This window comes from Nerophis ophidion, linkage group LG05 (genome assembly GCF_033978795.1).
Source record: "Nerophis ophidion isolate RoL-2023_Sa linkage group LG05, RoL_Noph_v1.0, whole genome shotgun sequence".
Lineage (NCBI taxonomy): Eukaryota > Metazoa > Chordata > Actinopteri > Syngnathiformes > Syngnathidae > Nerophis > Nerophis ophidion.
In genome coordinates, this window is record NC_084615.1 from 46,638,658 (window position 1) to 46,657,277 (window position 18,620).

General features: G+C 42.1%; 1 protein-coding gene across 1 annotated transcript in view; it reads right to left on the reverse strand.

Moving 5' to 3' along the window:
- The window catches only part of LOC133553192 (serine/threonine-protein kinase D3-like), a 52,268-nt gene that overhangs the window by 12,570 nt on the left and 21,078 nt on the right, over positions 1 to 18,620 (reverse strand). The window contains exons 8-11 of the mRNA XM_061901117.1: positions 18,447 to 18,620; positions 13,134 to 13,257; positions 12,977 to 13,054; positions 12,681 to 12,909 (exon numbers count right to left, since the gene is read on the reverse strand). The exon at positions 18,447 to 18,620 is cut by the window's right edge and continues 7 nt beyond it. Of these exons, the coding sequence (XP_061757101.1) occupies positions 12,681 to 12,909; positions 12,977 to 13,054; positions 13,134 to 13,257; positions 18,447 to 18,620 (605 nt within the window). The remainder of the gene's footprint in view (positions 1 to 12,680; positions 12,910 to 12,976; positions 13,055 to 13,133; positions 13,258 to 18,446) is intronic.

Below are 18,620 nucleotides of genomic sequence, written 5' to 3' on the forward strand. Positions count from 1 at the left end.
CTGAATCCGAGGTTCGACTATCCGGCGAAGCCTCCTCTCCAGTACACCTGAATAAACCTTACCGGGAAGGCTGAGGAGTGTAATCCCACGATAGTTGGAACACACCCTCCGGTCCCCCTTCTTAAAGAGAGGGACCACCACCCCGGTCTGCCAATCCAGAGGTACCGCCCCCGATGTCCACGCGATGCTGCAGAGTCTTGTCAACCAAGACAGCCCCACAACATCCAGAGCCTTAAGGAACTCCGGGCGGATCTCATCCACCCCCGGGGCCTTGCCGCCGAGGAGCTTTTTAACTACCTCAGCGACCTCAGCCCCAGAAATAGGAGAGTCCACTACAGATTCCCCAGGCACCGCTTCCTCAAAGAAAGACGTGTTGGTGGGATTGAGGAGGTCTTCGAAGTATTCCCTCCACCGATCCACAACATCCGCAGTCGAAGTCAGCAGAACACCATCCGCACCATACACGGTGTTGATAGTGCACTGCTTCCCCTTCCTGAGGCGCCGTATGGTGGTCCAGAATCGTTTCGAAGCCGTCCAGAAGTCGTTTTCCATGGCTTCCCCGAACTGTTCCCATGTCCGAGTTTTTGCCTCCGCGACCGCTAAAGCTGCACACCGCTTGGCCCGTCGGTACCCGTCCACTGCCTCCGGAGTCCTATGAGCCAAAAGAACCCGATAGGACTCCTTCTTCAGCTTGACGGCATCCCTCACTGCTGGTGTCCACCAACGGGTTCTGGGATTACCGCCACGACAGGCACCAACAACCTTGCGGCCACAGCTCCAATCAGCCGCCTCGACAATAGAGGTTCGGAACATGGTCCACTCGGACTCAATGTCCCGCACCTCCCTCGTGACATGTTCAAAGTTCTCCCGGAGGTGTGAATTGAAACTCTCTCTGACAGGAGACTCTGCCAGACGTTCCCAGCAGACCCTCACAATGCGCTTGGGCCTGCCAGGTCTGTCCGGCATCCTCCCCCACCATCGCAGCCAACTCACCACCAGGTGGTGATCGGTAGAAAGCTCCGCCCCTCTCTTCACCCGAGTGTCCAAAACATAAGGCCGCAAATCCGATGACACAAGTACAAAGTCGATCATGGAACTGCGGCCTAGGGTGTCCTGGTGCCAAGTGCACATATGGACACCCTTATGTTTGAACATGGTGTTTGTTATCGACAAACTGTGACGAGCACAAAAGTCCAATAACAAAACACCACTCGGGTTTAGATCCGGGCGACCATTCTTCCCAATCACGCCTCTCCAGGTTTCACTGTCGTTGCCAACATGAGCGTTGAAGTCTCCCAGTAGGGCAAGGGAATCACCCGGAGGAGCACTTTCCAGTACTCCCTCGAGTGTACCCAAAAAGGGTGGGTATTCTGAACTGCTGTTTGGTGCGTAAGCACAAACAACAGTCAGGACCCGTCCCCCCACCCGAAGGCGAAGGGAAGCTACCCTCTCGTCCACTGGGTTGAACTCAAACGTACAGGCTTTGAGCCGGGGGGCAACCAGAATTGCCACCCCAGCCCGTCGCCTCTCACTGCCGGCAACCCAGAGTGGAAGAGGGTCCAGTCCCTCTCGAGAGAACTGGTTCCAGAGCCCTTGCTGTGCGTCGAGGTGAGTCCGACTATATCCAGCCGGAACTTCTCTACCTCGCGCACTAGCTCAGGCTCCTTCCCCCCCAGTGAGATGACGTTCCACGTCCCAAGAGCTAGCTTCTGTAGCCGAGGATCGGACCGCCATGCCCTGCCTTCGGCTGCCGCCCAGCTCACAAGGCACCCGACCTCTATGGCCCCTCCTATGAGTGGTGAGCCCATTGGAGGGATGACCCACGTTGCCTCTTCGGGCTGTGCCCGGCCGGGCCCCATGGGAACAGGCCCGACCACCAGGCGCTCGCCATCGTGCCCCAACTCCGGGCCTGGCTCCAGAGCGGGGCCCCGGTGACCCACGTCCGGGCGAGGGAAATCTGGGTTCATTTCGTTGTAATTCCATAGAAGTCTTTGAGCTGCTCTTTGTCTGATCACTCACCTAGGACCTGTTTGTCTTGGGAGACCCTACCAGGGGGCATGAAAACCCCCAGACAACATAGCTCCTAGGATCATTGGGACACGCAAACTCCTCTACCACGGTAAGGTAGCAGCTCAGAGAGGAGGGGTCTCCCTATGTCTAGCATTAAAAGATTAAAGTTGGTACAAAATGCGGCTGCTAGACTTTTGACAAGAACAAGAAAGTTTGATCATATTACGCCTGTACTGGCTCACCTGCACTGGCTTCCTGTGCACTTAAGATGTGACTTTAAGGTTTTACTACTTACGTATAAAATACTACACGGTCTAGCTCCATCCTATCTTGCCGATTGTATTGTACCATATGTCCCGGCAAGAAATCTGCGTTCAAAGGACTCCGGCTTATTAGTGATTCCCAAAGCCCAAAAAAAGTCTGCGGGCTATAGAGCGTTTTCATTTCGGGCTTCAGTACTCTGGAATGCCCTCCCGGTAAAAGTTCGAGATGCCACCTCAGTAGAACCATTTAAGTCTCACCTTAAGACTCATTTGTATACTCTAGCCTTTAAATAGACTCCCTTTTTAGACCAGTTGATCTGCCGTTTCTTTTCTTTTTCTCCTATGTCCCCCTCTCCCTTGTGGAGGGGGTCCGGTCCGTTCCGGTGGCCATGTACTGCTTGCCTGTGTATCGGCTGGGGACATCTCTGCGCTGCTGATCCGCCTCCGCTTGGGATGTTTTCCTGCTGGCTCCGCTGTGAACGGGACTCTCGCTGCTGTGTTGGATCCGCTTTGGACTGGACTCTCGCGACTGTGTTGGATCCATTATGGATTAAACTTTCACAGTATCATGTTAGACCCGCTCGACATCCATTGCTTTCCTCCTCTCCAAGGTTCTCATAGTCATCATTGTCACCGACGTCCCACTGGGTGTGAGTTTTCCTTGCCCTTGTGTGGGCCTACCGAGGATGTCGTAGTGGTTTGTGTTGTGGTTTGTGCAGCCCTTTGAGACACTAGTGATTTAGGGCTATATAAGTAAACATTGATTGATTGATTGAAAAGTTGCATGTACAAAGTGTCAATCTCAGTATATTTTACTCACTTACTGTGAGTGTTTGGATGAACAAAGAGCTGATATCCTGGCTGGAATTAAAGACAAACACACAAGGAGCTCTTTCTGAGCCCTCAGTCTCTCTCTGTTTTAAGTTTTTATAGCAGTCAGGCTTGAGAAGCTCACTTCACACAGATACAGTATGTTGTGGAAAATGGGAGTAATGTTAAAATAGCTTTGTTTGCCAGAATGAGGAAGTCTTTGACAGCAGTAACCAAAAACCGTCCAAAGGTCTAAACCATGATTTCGTCTCAGTTAAGTTAGTTCCTCCTGCTCCTGTAAAGTCATATCCATTCCAACAACTGCTGAGCTGTATGAGTCCCTAACAAGAGGTGGGTAGTAACGTGCTACATTTACTCTGTTACATCTACTTGATTAACTTTTGGGATACATTGTACTTCTAAGAGTAGTTTTAATGCAACATACTTTTACTCGAGTATTTTTATAGAGAAGAAACGCTACTTTTACTCCGCTCCATTTATCTACATTCAGCTCGCTACTCGCTACTTATTTTTAACGATCTGTTAATACACGTTGTTTTTGTTTTCGTTGTCAGACATACCTTCAAAGTAGAATCTATCGCATGCCTACGTTTCACCAATCAAATGCAGTCGCTGATGACGTTTGACTCTGTTTCACCAATCAAATGCAGTCACTGGTGACGTTTGACTCCGTTTCACCAATCAAGCAGAGCCAGGCGGTCACATGATTAACTGCCCAAAAAGTTTCAGCGGCAAACAACAACAACAATGGCAGAGACGAGAACGAAAGCAAACACCCCTGAACTCACATAAAATCGATGTTCACGCTTCAGACAACCAAAAAACAGTTATGTAGGGTGTTGTCAAATGTGTCTCCCCAAACAAGTGGACATTTCAGCTTACATGAACTCAACGTCAAATTAGAGAAAGTACATCGCTTCAAGTAACGTTAGTAGATATTTTGGCTGTCACCGCGGGCTAATGTTAGATTCCCTGCTATGAATCACTGTCAAATGTACGTAGTTTGGGTATAATTTATTAACGTACTGCAGCCTCATAGACAGACAGAGACACACACACTCACGCATGCATACAAACACCAATCAAAAGTGCACATGTGTTCCCAGGTGCAGCCAACACCTATCAGACTTTATGATTTGCGTAAAGGCTAACTTGTTATTTTCCTTTGTAAATCTCTGCCTACTGAGGCTATGGTACTGTCACATTATTGTGGCTCAATTTGCCTTAATTGTTTTTATTTTAATGTATCATTACTTAATTTATTTTAATATAATATTATATTAATAATAATATTTTTAAAATAATATATTTTCTCCTTGGGGATTATTAAAGTATTTCTGATTTCTGATTCTGATATATTATTGTTTTAGTTGCTTAAGAGATATTCCTGGCTCTGAATTTGTTCATTGCTATTCTTATATTTTTGTGCATTACTTGTTGGCGTCATCATTAAACGAACAGGTTACTCATCAATTACTCAGTACTTGAGTAGTTTTTTCACAACATACTTTTTACTTATACTCAAGTAAATATTTGGGTGACTTCTCCTTACTTTTACTTGAGTAATACATCTCTAAAGTAACAGTACTCTTACTTGAGTACAATTTCTGGTTACTCTACCCACTTCTGTCCCTAACCCAGTCAAGGCATTCAGTGAAGTCTGAAGAGAAATAAGATGACATTTTCCTCCAGAGTTGTTATATGTTCCCACTCACCATTTTATTGATGAGTGGGAACATTTCAAGGTTGCCACGTTTCACATGTTGTTGCCAAAGGTGCACCTTTTGAGCGGAATATTTTTTTATCCGTACTTGTAGCAAGTTTTCATTTTGGCCTTGCATTCATGTGTTCAGTTCATTTAGATCAATGGTTCCCAAACTTTTGCAGGCTGGCGCCCCCTTGGCTCCCCAGAGAATTCCTAGCGCCCCCCCCCCCCCCCCTCCTAAATTGGTTTACTAAACCCAATTTAGTAAACCAATTTATTTTTTAGCACTTTTAACTGTTTCAGCAACATAGAATGGTAAATAAACATTCCACCAGTAACCTTCATTGTCTCACACTTAATATTAATGGGATGGATGTGCTTGGTGCAGGGACATAGGCTTCTCAACATCAGGCTGGAACTCACTAAGAAGAAGTCGTAGATCCCCGCGGTCAGTAATTTTCAGTCGGTTTCTTTGCTTGGAAAGAAGCAAGGCGACTGCACTGAAGCCCCGTTCTACTAAATATGATGTTGGGAAGGCAATAAAGTACATCTTGACCTTGTTCCACAGCACTTGATAGCAGTCAGAGATTTTTTTTTGTAACCAAAAATCTTGATATGACTTTTTGAAAATTTTGAACATTACAAGCTTGAAATTACAAACCTGAGCTTTTGCTTTTGTAGTCTATGCTGTCGGATCTGACTGGGCCAGAGCGGCGTGTGGTAACCGGACCCTGATGCGTTGTCCACTGACTCGTCCTGCTGCACGTGTTGTGTACAAATCGTCAAACAAACGTTCGAACTTCTGACTTCGACTTCGGACTGCCGCCCCCCTACCGCCCCCTTCTTCCTCACCGCCCCCCTAGATCTTTCCACCGCCCCCAGGGGGGCGGTACCGCCCACTTTGGGAACCACTGATTTAGATGATGACAAATATCCGCAAGGTATGCCAGCCTTGCACACCGTACATCACTTGCAAGCAGCTTTGCGTAAGTCGACCCCTCATCTGTCAGAAACATTTTAAGTTTCTCCTGCAGCTCATACACAATGGCCAGTACTTTGCCGCTCGACAACCATCAGACCTCCCTATGAAACAGCAAGGCCTTATGCTCCGCTCTCATTTCCTCACACAAAGATTCAAATTTGCGCCTTTTCACAGGTTGTGTCTTTACAAAGTTTACCATGTGCACAACATCGTTCATCACAGGGGCTGGCTCTTCTGGTAAAGTCTTGGCCACGAGGGCCTCACAGTGTAAGAAACAGTGCATAACGATCCTATCTGGATTTCTTTCCTTCACTCTGCTTACAAAGCCTTTGGTGCGCCCGACCATGGCGGCAGCTCCATCAGTGCAGACAATCGTGCACAGTGGTTCAAAAACACTGTACTATATAGATCCACACTAAACCCAGAACAGATATGCCTATTCCTGGAATTTTGACTTAATACTACTTAATTACTCCAAAGACATGCACCTGGGGATAGGTTGATTGGTAACACTAAATTGGCCCTAGTGTGTGAATGTGAGTGTGAATGTTGTCTGTCTATCGGTGTTGGCCCTGCGATGAGGTGGTGCCCTTACAGGGTGTACCCTGCCTTTCCCCCAAATGCAGCTGTGATAGGCTCCAGCACACCTGCGATCCCAAAAGGGACAAGCGGTAGAAAATGGATGGATGGGCTACGTACTTTGAATTTAGAGGATTTTTTATTGACAAAAACAAAGTTGTGCCAATTAATCACCCGTATCCCCAACTGTGGTGAACCTTTTACACGCAGGACAATGAAAAGAGAGCCCCGAGCATTTTTAAGGGAACAGATAAACGGATGACACGTGGGTGAAAATCAGAAGCCAAAAAGGGCAACTCCTCACCGAGCACATTAACTACAATCCCCATTTTCATATGAGTTGGGAAATTGTGTTGGATGTAAATATAAACGGAATACAATGTTCAGCGAATCCTTTTCAACCCATATTCAATTGAATGCACTACAAAGACAATATATTTGATGTTCAAACTCATAAACTTTATTTTATTTTTTTTTAGCAAATAATAATTAACTTAGAATTTCATGGCTGCAACACGTGCCAAAGTAGTTGGGAAAGGGCATTTTCACCAGTGTTACATCACCTTTTCTTTTAACAACACTCAATAAACGTTTGGGAACTGAGGAAACCAATTGTTGAAGCTTTGAAAGTGACATTCTTTCCCATTCTTGTTTTATGTAGAGCTTCAGTTGTTCAACAGTCCGGGGTCTCGGCTGTCGTATTTTACGCTTCATAATGTACCACACATTTTCGATGGGAGACAGGTCTGGATTGCAGGCGGGCCAGGAAAGTACCCGCACTCTTTTTTCACGAAGCCACGCTTTTGTAACACGTGCTGAATGTGGCTTGGCATGGTTTTGCTGAAATAAGCAGGGGCGTCCATGAAAAAGACGGTGTTAGATGGCAGCATATGTTGTTCCGAAACTTGCATGCCTTCACAGATGTGTAAATTACCCATGCATTGGGCACTAATGCACTCCCATACCATCACGCTGGGTTTTGAACTTTGCGTCGATAACAGTCTGGATGGTTCGCTTCCCCTTTGGTCCGGATGACACGATGTCCAATATTTCCAAAAACAATTAGAAATGTGGACTCGTCTGACCACAGAACACTTTTTTACTTTGCATCAGTCCATCTTAGACGATCTCGGGCCCAGAGAAGCCGGCGGCGTTTCTGGATGTTGTTGATAAATGGCTTTGGCTTTGCATAGTAAAGCTTTAACTTGCACTTAAAGATGTAGCGACAAACTGTATTTAGTGACAGTGGTTTTCTGAGGTGTTCCTGAGCCCATGTGGTGAAATCCTTTAGAGATTGATGTCGGTTTTTGATACAGTGCCGTCTGAGGGATCGAAGGTCACGGTCATTCAATGTTGGTTTCCGGCCATGCAGTTTACGTGGAGTGATTTCTCCAGATTCTCTGAACCTTTTGATGATATCATGGACCGTAGATGTTGAATTCCCTAAACTTCTTGCAATTGCACTTTGAGAAACATTGTTCTTAAACTGTTTGACTATTTGCTCAGGCAGTTGTGGACAAAGGGGTGTACCTCACCCCATCCTTTCTTGTGAAAGACTGAGCATTTTTTGGGAAGCTGTTTTTATACCCAATCCTTGCACCCACCTGTTCCCAATTAGCCTGCACACCTGTGGGATGTTCCAAAGAAGTGTTTATCAGTGTTTATTGCCACCTTTCCAAACTTCTTTGTCACATGTAGCTGGCATCAAATTCTAAAGTTAATGGTTATTTGCAAAAAAAAATGTTTATCAGTTTGAACATCAAAATGTTGTATTTGTAGCATATTCAACTGAATATGGGTTGAAAATGATTTGCAAATCATTGTATTCCGTTTGTATTTACATCTAACACAATTTCCCAACTCATATGGAAATGGGGTTTGTAAATGGACAAAAATATCCGGTTCACACGTGAGGATGTCAAAGACATTGGCTTCCATTTCGAGGTTTACCAAAACTAGGGATGTCCGATAATATCGACCAATAAATGCTTTAAAATGTGATATTGGAAATTATCGGTATCGATTTCAAAAAGTAAAATGTATGATTTTTTAAAACGCCCCTGTACGGAGTGGTACACGGACATAGGGAGAAGCACGAAGCGCTAATAAACTTTATAGGCACTGCCTTTATATCTAGGGCTTTTCACACACACAAGTGAATGCAAAGCATACTTGGTCAACAGCCATACAAGTCACACTGAGGGTGGCTGTATAAACAACTTTAACACTGTTAAAAATATGCGCCACACTGTGAACCTACACCAAACAAGAATGACGAACACATTTTGGTAGAACATCTGCAACATAACCCAACATAAACACAACACAACAAATACCCAGAAGCCCTCACAGCACTAACTCTTCCGGGACGCTACGATATATACCCATTGGACACCACCCATTAGGAAAACAAACTCTGGGTTATCAGAATCATACAACACAGATCTGATAGCATTTCCACCAGCCCACAAGCCAGGGAGAAAGAACATAAGCATTTGAGGGAAGCCTTCAAAACCTGTGGTTGCCCCAGCTCGTCGTTTGTGAAAAGTGCATCCAGTTCTAGAGGGAACAAGAACCGAGTGGATGAGAAAAAAAGCATACAGTTCTACGGTAAAGGGAACAAGAACAGAGTGGATGAGAAAGAAAAAGGTGACAGGCACAAAAATATTGTCATTCTGTATGTATCAGGTCTATCAGCAAAAAATTGTGGGAATTTCACACATCCCGGTACACTTCAAACCAGGCAACACCTTGAGACTGAGATTGGCGCATCCTAAAGAACGGACACCCCGCACCCAAAAAAAAAATCTGGTGTATACTATCCAGTGTAATGATGAATGCACTGATTCATATATTGGGGAAACAAAACAACCACTAGGCTGACGCATGGCACAGCAATGACGGGCAAACTCTTCAGGCCAAGATTCAACTGTCTACCTGCACCTCAGGGAGATACAACACTCCTTTGAAAACAAAAAAGTACAGATTCTGGACAAAGAGGATGGATGTTACTAAAGGGGAGTAAGGGAAGCCATCTCCATTGAAATTGAAAAAACATCCCTGAACAGAGGAGGTGGTCTGCGAGACCACTTATCACCCACAAACAACACTGTCTTTTCAACTATTCCTAAAGACAAATCACAGGCATGAGAAACATTTTGGTGACAGATGCACCTCTTGTGTCATTTCTTACAACATGGAATGGAATGCTAACATGGGTGATTTCGACTGATTTTGGGCTGATAGTGGTCGTTCCACTGCGAAAAGTTTTGCCACACATTACCTCAATGCTTGCAAGGGGAAATTCCACTGACAGTTGTTTTTCTCACTAAGATAGGGCGGAACTATCCTTGCCCTGGAGTTGGAGTATAAATTGTTGGGCTTTTGGCACCGATTGCACGACCAGATATGACCAATCTACATCTGTCAGCATGAACTGATGAAGCCTGCTTGGATGAGAGGCGAAATGTCTCCTAAGACAAACCAAACAGTCCAGTTGCGATCGATTGAATGCCCTGAGAATACAATGGCCTGAATGAATGAGAACGTCCACAGACAACAATGTTTATCTTCACGTGCCTGACAGTCAATTTCCACTAATAAGCTACTACTGATTTTCTTTAATGGACTGTGATCAATACCTGCTGACATTCAGGTCAACTTACAGAACCTACAGTACACAACTTCAGACCTCAACTGTGTCTCAAATAAAACTCTTGCATCAGTATATTTTAATAATTACAATTGGTATACTTTGTTCAAAATCTATTATTGTTATTGTACACTTACTGTAAGAAATATATGTTTTTTAACCTTTAATTTAACCAGGGAACAATCATATTGAGATTAAAAACCTCCTTTTCAAGGAAGTCCTGGCCAAGAGACAGCAAAGGTACATATATAATTACATTTGCAATTATATCACACATTAAAATAACAGCATAGCCATCAAGTAAAGCAGTTACAAATAACTGAGGTAGCTTCAAATGTTTACAGTTTAGATTTAAAAGCACCTGAGGATAAACACTCAGTCAGCTTCCAGACTCTTTGTAGCATTTTCCAAGCACAAGAGGCTGCAAAGACAAAAGTTTTTTCCTCAGCTCCGTGTGAGCAAAAGGGACAGAGAGCAACAGCTAATCACTGGAGCTCAGTGCAAAAGAGTCTTTACTTCTCTGTGTAATCAATGTGCACATGTAAGAGGGCAATACGCCCAGAAGAGTCATGTAAATAAAAAGTGTAGCAATGACACTGTCTCGTAGTAGACAGAGAAAGGCCATCCAACCCGGGAGTACAAATCACAATGGTGTGTCATGGTTGTACAGTTTGTGACGAACCTCAAAGAAGCATGGTAACCCGAGTCGACCATCTGAAGACAGGAACAAATAGCATTCATATAAATGCAGGGAATTAACAGCCCGTTCCAGAGATGATCCAAAGCAATAGATAATTGTATCATCAGCATAAATATACATATTATCATCAGAGAAATGTTGTTCTAAATATTTGATGTACAAGATGAATAAGAGGGCCCCAAAACAGATTGCTGTGGCAGCCCCCTTATGAACAGTAACACATTCCAAATGAAGACCCTCATGTTTATTGGGTCCTGTTATCTAAATATTTTGAAAACGATTTGGCCTATTTGACAAGTAAAGTGCATTGATTTCAAAGCTGTCTAAAAAGGACCAATCACTGGCAGAATGACTTTCCCACACCTTAATACACATGAATTCTGGGTGCCAGTTTTAGAGAAAACCAGGGATTTGCGCACCCCTTCACTCTGCGTTTCTTCAAACGTGCATGTTTATTTATAAATCGCCTGAAAAGGTATTTAAAAAATGTCCAAGATAGCTCTACATCTCGTATTAGATTTATATATTCCCAATCCACCATAAAAACATCACAAAGTATAACTGTTTCTTCTGTCCTTTCCAATGATGAAATGCAAACACTCCTGTTAGCGCCTCACCTTCCACTACTGAGAGTGGTAAATGTCCATCGGTGCACATTCATCACCAGTCAGCACTAATGCAGTCAAAAGACAAAGTGTAAGTATGCAAGTGCACACTTATGGCACTCTAAAGACTGATACTAAATATGCAAGTTTTTTTTCAAAACAGCTAAAGACACATTTTTTTAATCAAGCTTTTTACTTGTCATGTTAAATTGTTATTTTTCTAAATGATTTATTGTGTTGTTTTCTTTCTTAAATATTAACATCAATACTATTATTTTCTCAATGGTTTGTTTTTATTAACCTATTAATGTATTACTTATATCATTCATATTTTATTATTACATATATTTTATCATATGTTTTGTATTATTTTTTTAGATGGCGTAAAATTTAGTTATTCTTCAGTGTGAACGCCTCACAGGTGACGTTTTTCCTCAAATCCTCAATGCCATGTCATGTTTTGTTTTTGCTTTGTTATTGTCAATAGTGCTGTGTGTGTGTGTGTGTGTGTGTGTGTGTGTGTGTGTGTGTGTGTGTGTGTGTGTGTGTGTGTAATTTTTTATTGTTTTGTAACGCACTTTGTGTTTGCCACTTGCCTGTGTATGAAAAGTGCTATATATATACATTTGATTTGATTTGATTAATCACAAGACCTTTTTTTATGAATCACATTTCAACCAAAAATTTTATCTAATTAATTTCTGATGTGATTAAATTTAAGTTAAAAAAAAACTAAGTACAAGTTTATGCAATTGCATCCTTAAAGTATGCACTAAAAAGACAAAGTGTAAGTACAAGTGCACCAAAGGAGACGTTGACTTCTCTGCTTGATGAGGGATTATCTTGAGGAGCACTTCCTGTCATTGTGGGCTGATGCACAACCAAATAAGGTGTTGCATAACGCCTCCATCAGCATGATGGCGCGTCCATTAGGATGATGGCGCGTTTAATGTGATGCACTCAACAGGTAAAAAGGACTTAAAGGTCCATTCCGTCATTAAAGCTCATTTCTAGACAAAGAGTGGATGAATGTGAGCGAAATGAAGGAGAAAATCCCTTCAATCGTTTTACTTTCAGCGGGAGGTGGCTATTAAAGCAGAGACGCCGATCAAAGTTGGATTCTTTGTTAATCTGTTTCCTGTTGCGTCACCACCGTAACAAATGTGATGACTCAGTGTAACCCGCCTGGTCCACCCAGGGCCTTAAACCTGAGTCCTTTGAAAGAGATTGCGAGAGAGCTACACAACAAGCTAAAAGACTGAACTGTCAAGGGAGTGAGCTTTATCAACATATTCCTGCACGGCCACACCAGCTGGCCTCTGTTGCATCAGAAGCAAGAACACAAAGACTCACTGTGGTCCCGCCCCTGGCTGCTGGGCTTTGGCGTGACTGGCATCATGGCCTGCTGGAGGGCCTTCTCCCAACTTTGACCCGCCTCTCGAAAAGAACCACCATCATCCTCGCCTGCGTAGTAAATCGTGTTTGACGTGACCACCTGAAAGCAGGGAGGGTTGCTGCCCTCAGACAGACCGCCAACGTCCTGGGCTGCTTCCACCCGCAGGATCTCCGACAGCGGAATCTCCTGCATCCACACAGAACGTTTATAAGCTGAAATGTGCTAATTATCATTATTTAAAATTTTTCATCACCTTGTAGAACTTTGCTGCACTGTGGTTCTGGAACAGTGTCAGACACTTGAAGTCCAAACGCCAAAAATGTCTTTTCCTCTGCAAGAAACGTACACATTTATTAAGTTTGTGTATGCGCGTGTGTGTGTCTGTGCGTGTGTGTGTGTGTGGCACGGACCATATTGTCATGGTTAATGTAGTGGACCATCCAACCTTCTTTGACCACAGTGGAGCTCCTCCTCTTTGTGTGTTTGATGGACTGAACCACTCGCATCAGAGGAATGTAGCTGCTGGTCAATGGGCTGCAAAAAGACAAACACATGATGCACACACGAATGCTACTCTATGACTCCATTTACATTTTGTGACCTGAAAATTGACTAAGTATTAGCGATAATGTTATTATAAGGGCTAACGTTAAAAAACTACCGGTACTTTTAGTGGCGCATTGATCAGAGCAAAGCAAAGAGTTTATGCAGCTGGATCGCGAGTGACCTGGTGAAAGGTAATTCTAGATTACAAATCATGCCTCTCACCTGTATAGTAGAAAGTTGTGGACAAAAATCGAGAAGTTGGTCAACTTTGACAGCCAATTTAGACCTAACTCAGACCCTTCAGATGGCAAGAATGACACGAAAAGACACTTGTATGGAACCACTTTTTTTTTTTAACTCTTTGCAAGGGCTATGATTATTTATTTTATCAAAACGGTCATCTTCCCAGTGAGAGCAGATATTGTACAGTAAGTGATGTTGATTATGTTCGTTGAATATCATGTAGCCTGCCATGATAGAAGTAGCTGTTGTTAAAGGAAAAAGCAACGGTTGTGATGCATTTGTGAAATTAATGCGCCGCTGTATGCTTAAAATTAGCTAAATACATACATTGTACATGTTATAATTAACATGCCTTTTACTACATTATATATACTCACATATATACTTACAACATGTATATAAAACGTTAAAGAACATGTTTGGATGTTTGTAAAGCGCCTTACAGGCAAAAAGAGCAACTCCTATAGGCTCCATTGTTAGCTGACTTTTGTCAGTGTTTATTTACAAGTTAGAATACATAAAAAAAGAAAAACATAGGTGTCCTTGTCTAACATTAGGACTGTTAATGAATAATTTCCTCAATTCCAAACAAAGTGTAGTTCTTCTTTAATGCTTACTACTGTCAGCCACATTATGGAGAGAAATGTGTGTCTTTTCGTACAATCAAACAAAAACATTATTTGCAACCAAAAACATATCTAAAATAAAAAAAACGTATTTGAAATGACAAAAAACAAACAAACAAAAAATATACACACATATATATATACAAACCCCGTTTCCAGATGAGTTGGGAAATTGTGTTAGATGTAAATATAAACGGAATATAATGATTTGCAAATCCTTTTCAACCCAAATTCAATTGAATGCACTACAAAGACAAGATATTTGATGTTCAAACTCATAAACTTTATTTTGTTGTGCAAATAATAATTAACTTAGAATTTCATGGCTGCAACATGTGCCAAAGTAGTTGGGAAAGGGCACGTTCACCACTGTGTTACATCACCTTTTCTTTTAACAACACTCAATAAACGTTTGGGAACTGAGGAAACTAATTGTTGAAGCTTTGAAAGTGGAATTCTTTCCCATTCTTGTTTTATGTAGAGCTTCAGACGTTCAATAGTCCAGCGTCTCCGTTGTTGTATTTTACGCTTCATGATGCGCCACACATTTAAGATTGGAGACAGGTCTGGACTGCAGGCGGGCCAGGGAAGTACCCGCACTCTTTTACTAAGAAGCCACGCTGTTGTAACATGTGACTTGGCATTGTTTTGCTGAAATAAACAGGGGCATCCATGATAACGTTGCTTGGATGACAATATATGTTGCTCCAAAACCTTTATGGACCATTCAGCATTAATGGTGCCTTCATTAGTGCCCATGCCTTGGTCACTAATGCACTCCCATACTATCACAGATGCTGGCTTGTGAACTTTGCGCCTATAACAATCCGAAAGGTTATTTTCCTCTTTGTTCCGAAGGACACCACATTCACAGTTTCCAAATATAATTTGAAATGTGGACTAGTCAGACCACAGAACAATGTTTTACTTTGCATCAGTCCATCTTAGATGAGATCGGGCCCAGCGAAGCCAGTGGTGTTCCTTGGTGTTGTTGATAAATGGGTTTTGCTTTGCATAGTAGAGTTTTAACTTGCACTTACAGATGTAACAACCAACTGTAGTTACTGACAGTGGTTTTCTGAAGTGTTCCTGAGCCTGTGTGGTGATATCCTTTTCACACTGATGTCGGTTTTTGATGCAGTACCGCCTGAGGGATCACAGGTCCGTAATATCATCGCTTACGTGCATTGATTTCTCCAGATTCTCTGAACCTTTTGATGATTTTACGGACCATAGATGGTAAAATCCTTAAATTCCTTGCAATAGCTCATTGAGAAATGTTGTTCTAAAACTGTTCGACAATTTGCTTACAAAGTGGTGACCCTCGCCCCATCCTTGTTTGTGAATTACTTAGCATTTCATGGAAGCTGCTTTTTTACCCAATCATCAATCAATCAATCAATCAATGTTTATTTATATAGCCCCAAATCACAAATGTCTCAAAGGACTGCACAAATCATTACGACTACAACATCCTCGGAAGAACCCACAAAAGGGCAAGGAAAACTCACACCCAGTGGGCAGGGAGAATTCACATCCAGTGGGACGCCAGTGACAATACTGACTATGAGAAACCTTGGAGAGGACCTCAGATGTGGGCAACCCCCCCCCCACCCCCTCTAGGGGACCGAAAGCAATGGATGTCGAGCGGGTCTAACATGATACTGTGAAAGTTCAATCCATAGTAGCTCCAAGACAGCAGCGAGAGTCCCGTCCACAGGAAACCATCTCATGGCACCCGACTGTTCCAAATTAGCCTTCACACCTGTAGGATGTTCCAAATAAGTGTTTGATGGGCATTCCTCAACTTTATCAGTATTTATTGCCACCTTTCCCAACTTCTTTGTAACGTGTTGCTGGCATCAAATTCTAAAGTTAATGATTATTTGCAAAAAAAAAGTTTATCAGTTTGAACATCAAATATGTTATCTTTGTAGCATATTCAACTGAACATGGGTTGAAAATTATTTGCAAATAATTGTATTCCGTTTATATTTACATCCAACACAATTTCCCAACTCATATGGAAACAGGGTTTGTATATCCATCCATCCATCCATTTTCTACCGCTTATTCCCTTTCGGGGTCGCGGGGGGCGCTGGCGCCTATCTCAGCTACAATCGGGCGGAAGGCAGGGTACACCCTGGACAAGTCGCCACCTCATCGCAGGGCCAACACACAAACCCTGTTATATATATATACATATTTATATGTATATGTATGTATATATATATATATATATATATATATATATATACAAACCCTGTTATATATATATACATATTTATATGTATATGTATGTATATATATATATATATATATATATAAATATACAAACCCTGTTATATATATATATACATATTTATATGTATATGTATGTATGTACATATATATATATATATATATATTTATATTTACATCCAACACAATTTCCCAACTCATATGGAAACGGGGTTTATATATATATATATATATATATATATATATATATTTATATTTACATCCAACACAATTTCCCAACTCATATGGAAACGGGGTCTATATATATATATATATATATATATATATATATATATATATATATATATATATATATATATATATATATATATATATATATATATATATATATATGTATACACACATGTATATATGTACAGTATATATTTTCAAATAACAAAAAGGTTTGGTTGTGAATCATATTTTTTGTTGCAAATTTTTTGGGGTTGAAAATTAATTATTTTTTGGGTTACAATTTGTTTTTTTGGTATCCGTTGGTATTTGTCTTTGGTATTTTCCCTCAGCACATGTTGATAGTGTAGTAATCAGCAGGCATGCTCACATGGTCACATCATTATCCGATACTGTTATTGAGCTAAATTAGGGCTAAAATGGTTGTACTGTACTTGAAAATCAACAATTCCAAGTCCGAAACCCATGGTTCTCGCCCAGAAAATGGTGTAGTGCCATGTCCGGTTTGGGAAGGAGATATTGCCCCAAGTGGAGGAGTTCAAGTACGTCGGGGTCTTGTTCACAAGAGAGGGAAGAGTAGATGATGAGAGGGATAGGCGGATTGGTGCAGCGTCTTCAGTAATGCGGCATCGAGAGGAGCCAGATGAGGTGGTTCGGGACTCCGGTCAGAATGACCCCCGGACGCCTCCCTGGGGAGGTGTATAGGGTGCGCCCGACCGACCGTTAGGAGACCACGGGGAAGACCCAGGACACAGTGGAGAGACTATGTCTCCCAGCTAGCCTCGGAACGCTTCGGGATTCCCTGGGATTAGCTGGGCTAAGTAGCTGGGGAGATGGATGTCAGGGCTTCTCTGCTTAGGCTGAAGATGGATAGATGGATGGATGTACTTGAAAAAAATCTCTTTAAAATAAAAAAATCTAGTTTTGATTTAATGTATTTTTTGAATAAAATTATTATTCACTCTGGTACCGGTAATTCTTTTGAGCAAATGATTATATTCTGGTCAACGAATCATAATAATTGTTTTTTCACTTGTACATATTTTGATATTTAAGCTTGTTTTTTTCATATTTAAATCTTATTTTTTACAAATAATTTTTTTAAGTTTCATATCTTTTTTTCTGCAGTGTCAATTCTTTTTTGTCATATATTCAACTACTTTTTTTTTTTTTTCAGATACAGATTTATTGCCTGTATTTAGCGTGGGTGGCATGGCATCAACAGAGAGGGGCGTGGCATCATGACAGACAGTTGACCAAAAAGTCCTGGGGTGTCCGCTATCACGTTGCCTTCAGTGAATGTAATGTGAGAAGACCCAGTGATTATTTAAAATGTTTACTTTTTTGAGTGGATTACATGTTTTAGTGGCGTTCACTTCAAACTGACAATAACTCTTATTAGCCTGTGTGACTGTAAGGGACTTTTGAGGAGGAAATATTGTTGTGTTGTTGTGGTGTTGCCTCCTTATTTGTGATTATTCCAAGCTGGTTATCATTTACCCATGCATAGTAGCGGCAATTAAAGTGTATATGACAGCATGTCATAATGACGATGGTCAACTGGATAAAAGAAATATCGGTAGCAGTATCACTTGTCTAGAATCTTAACGGCCTTTTTGTACCTACCCAATTAGGAACTTGTACTAAAAAATACTGGCAGACGGTATACAGTACATCCCTAGTTGTAACCACAAAACAAAAAAAAATGCAACCAAACCAAGATTTGAAACCAAAAATTTTTTGTTTGCAAATCTTTTTTAGATGAAAATCAAATTTTTGTTGATGGCATAAAAATCCGCAAACCGCTCTCTGGAGAACATGTTATGATTATGTCACCTGATGGCTTGTGGCGACTCGTCGTCCCGGTCGCCGTCCGTGCAGGGTCCCTCTGGGAAGAACACTTTGTCTTCGGGTGTGGACGCTCGGTCCTCATCCAGGCTGTGACCTCCATCGCTGCCGACGTCGCAGCTGTCGACCTCCATCGTGACGTCCGAGTCCAGAGTGGGACTG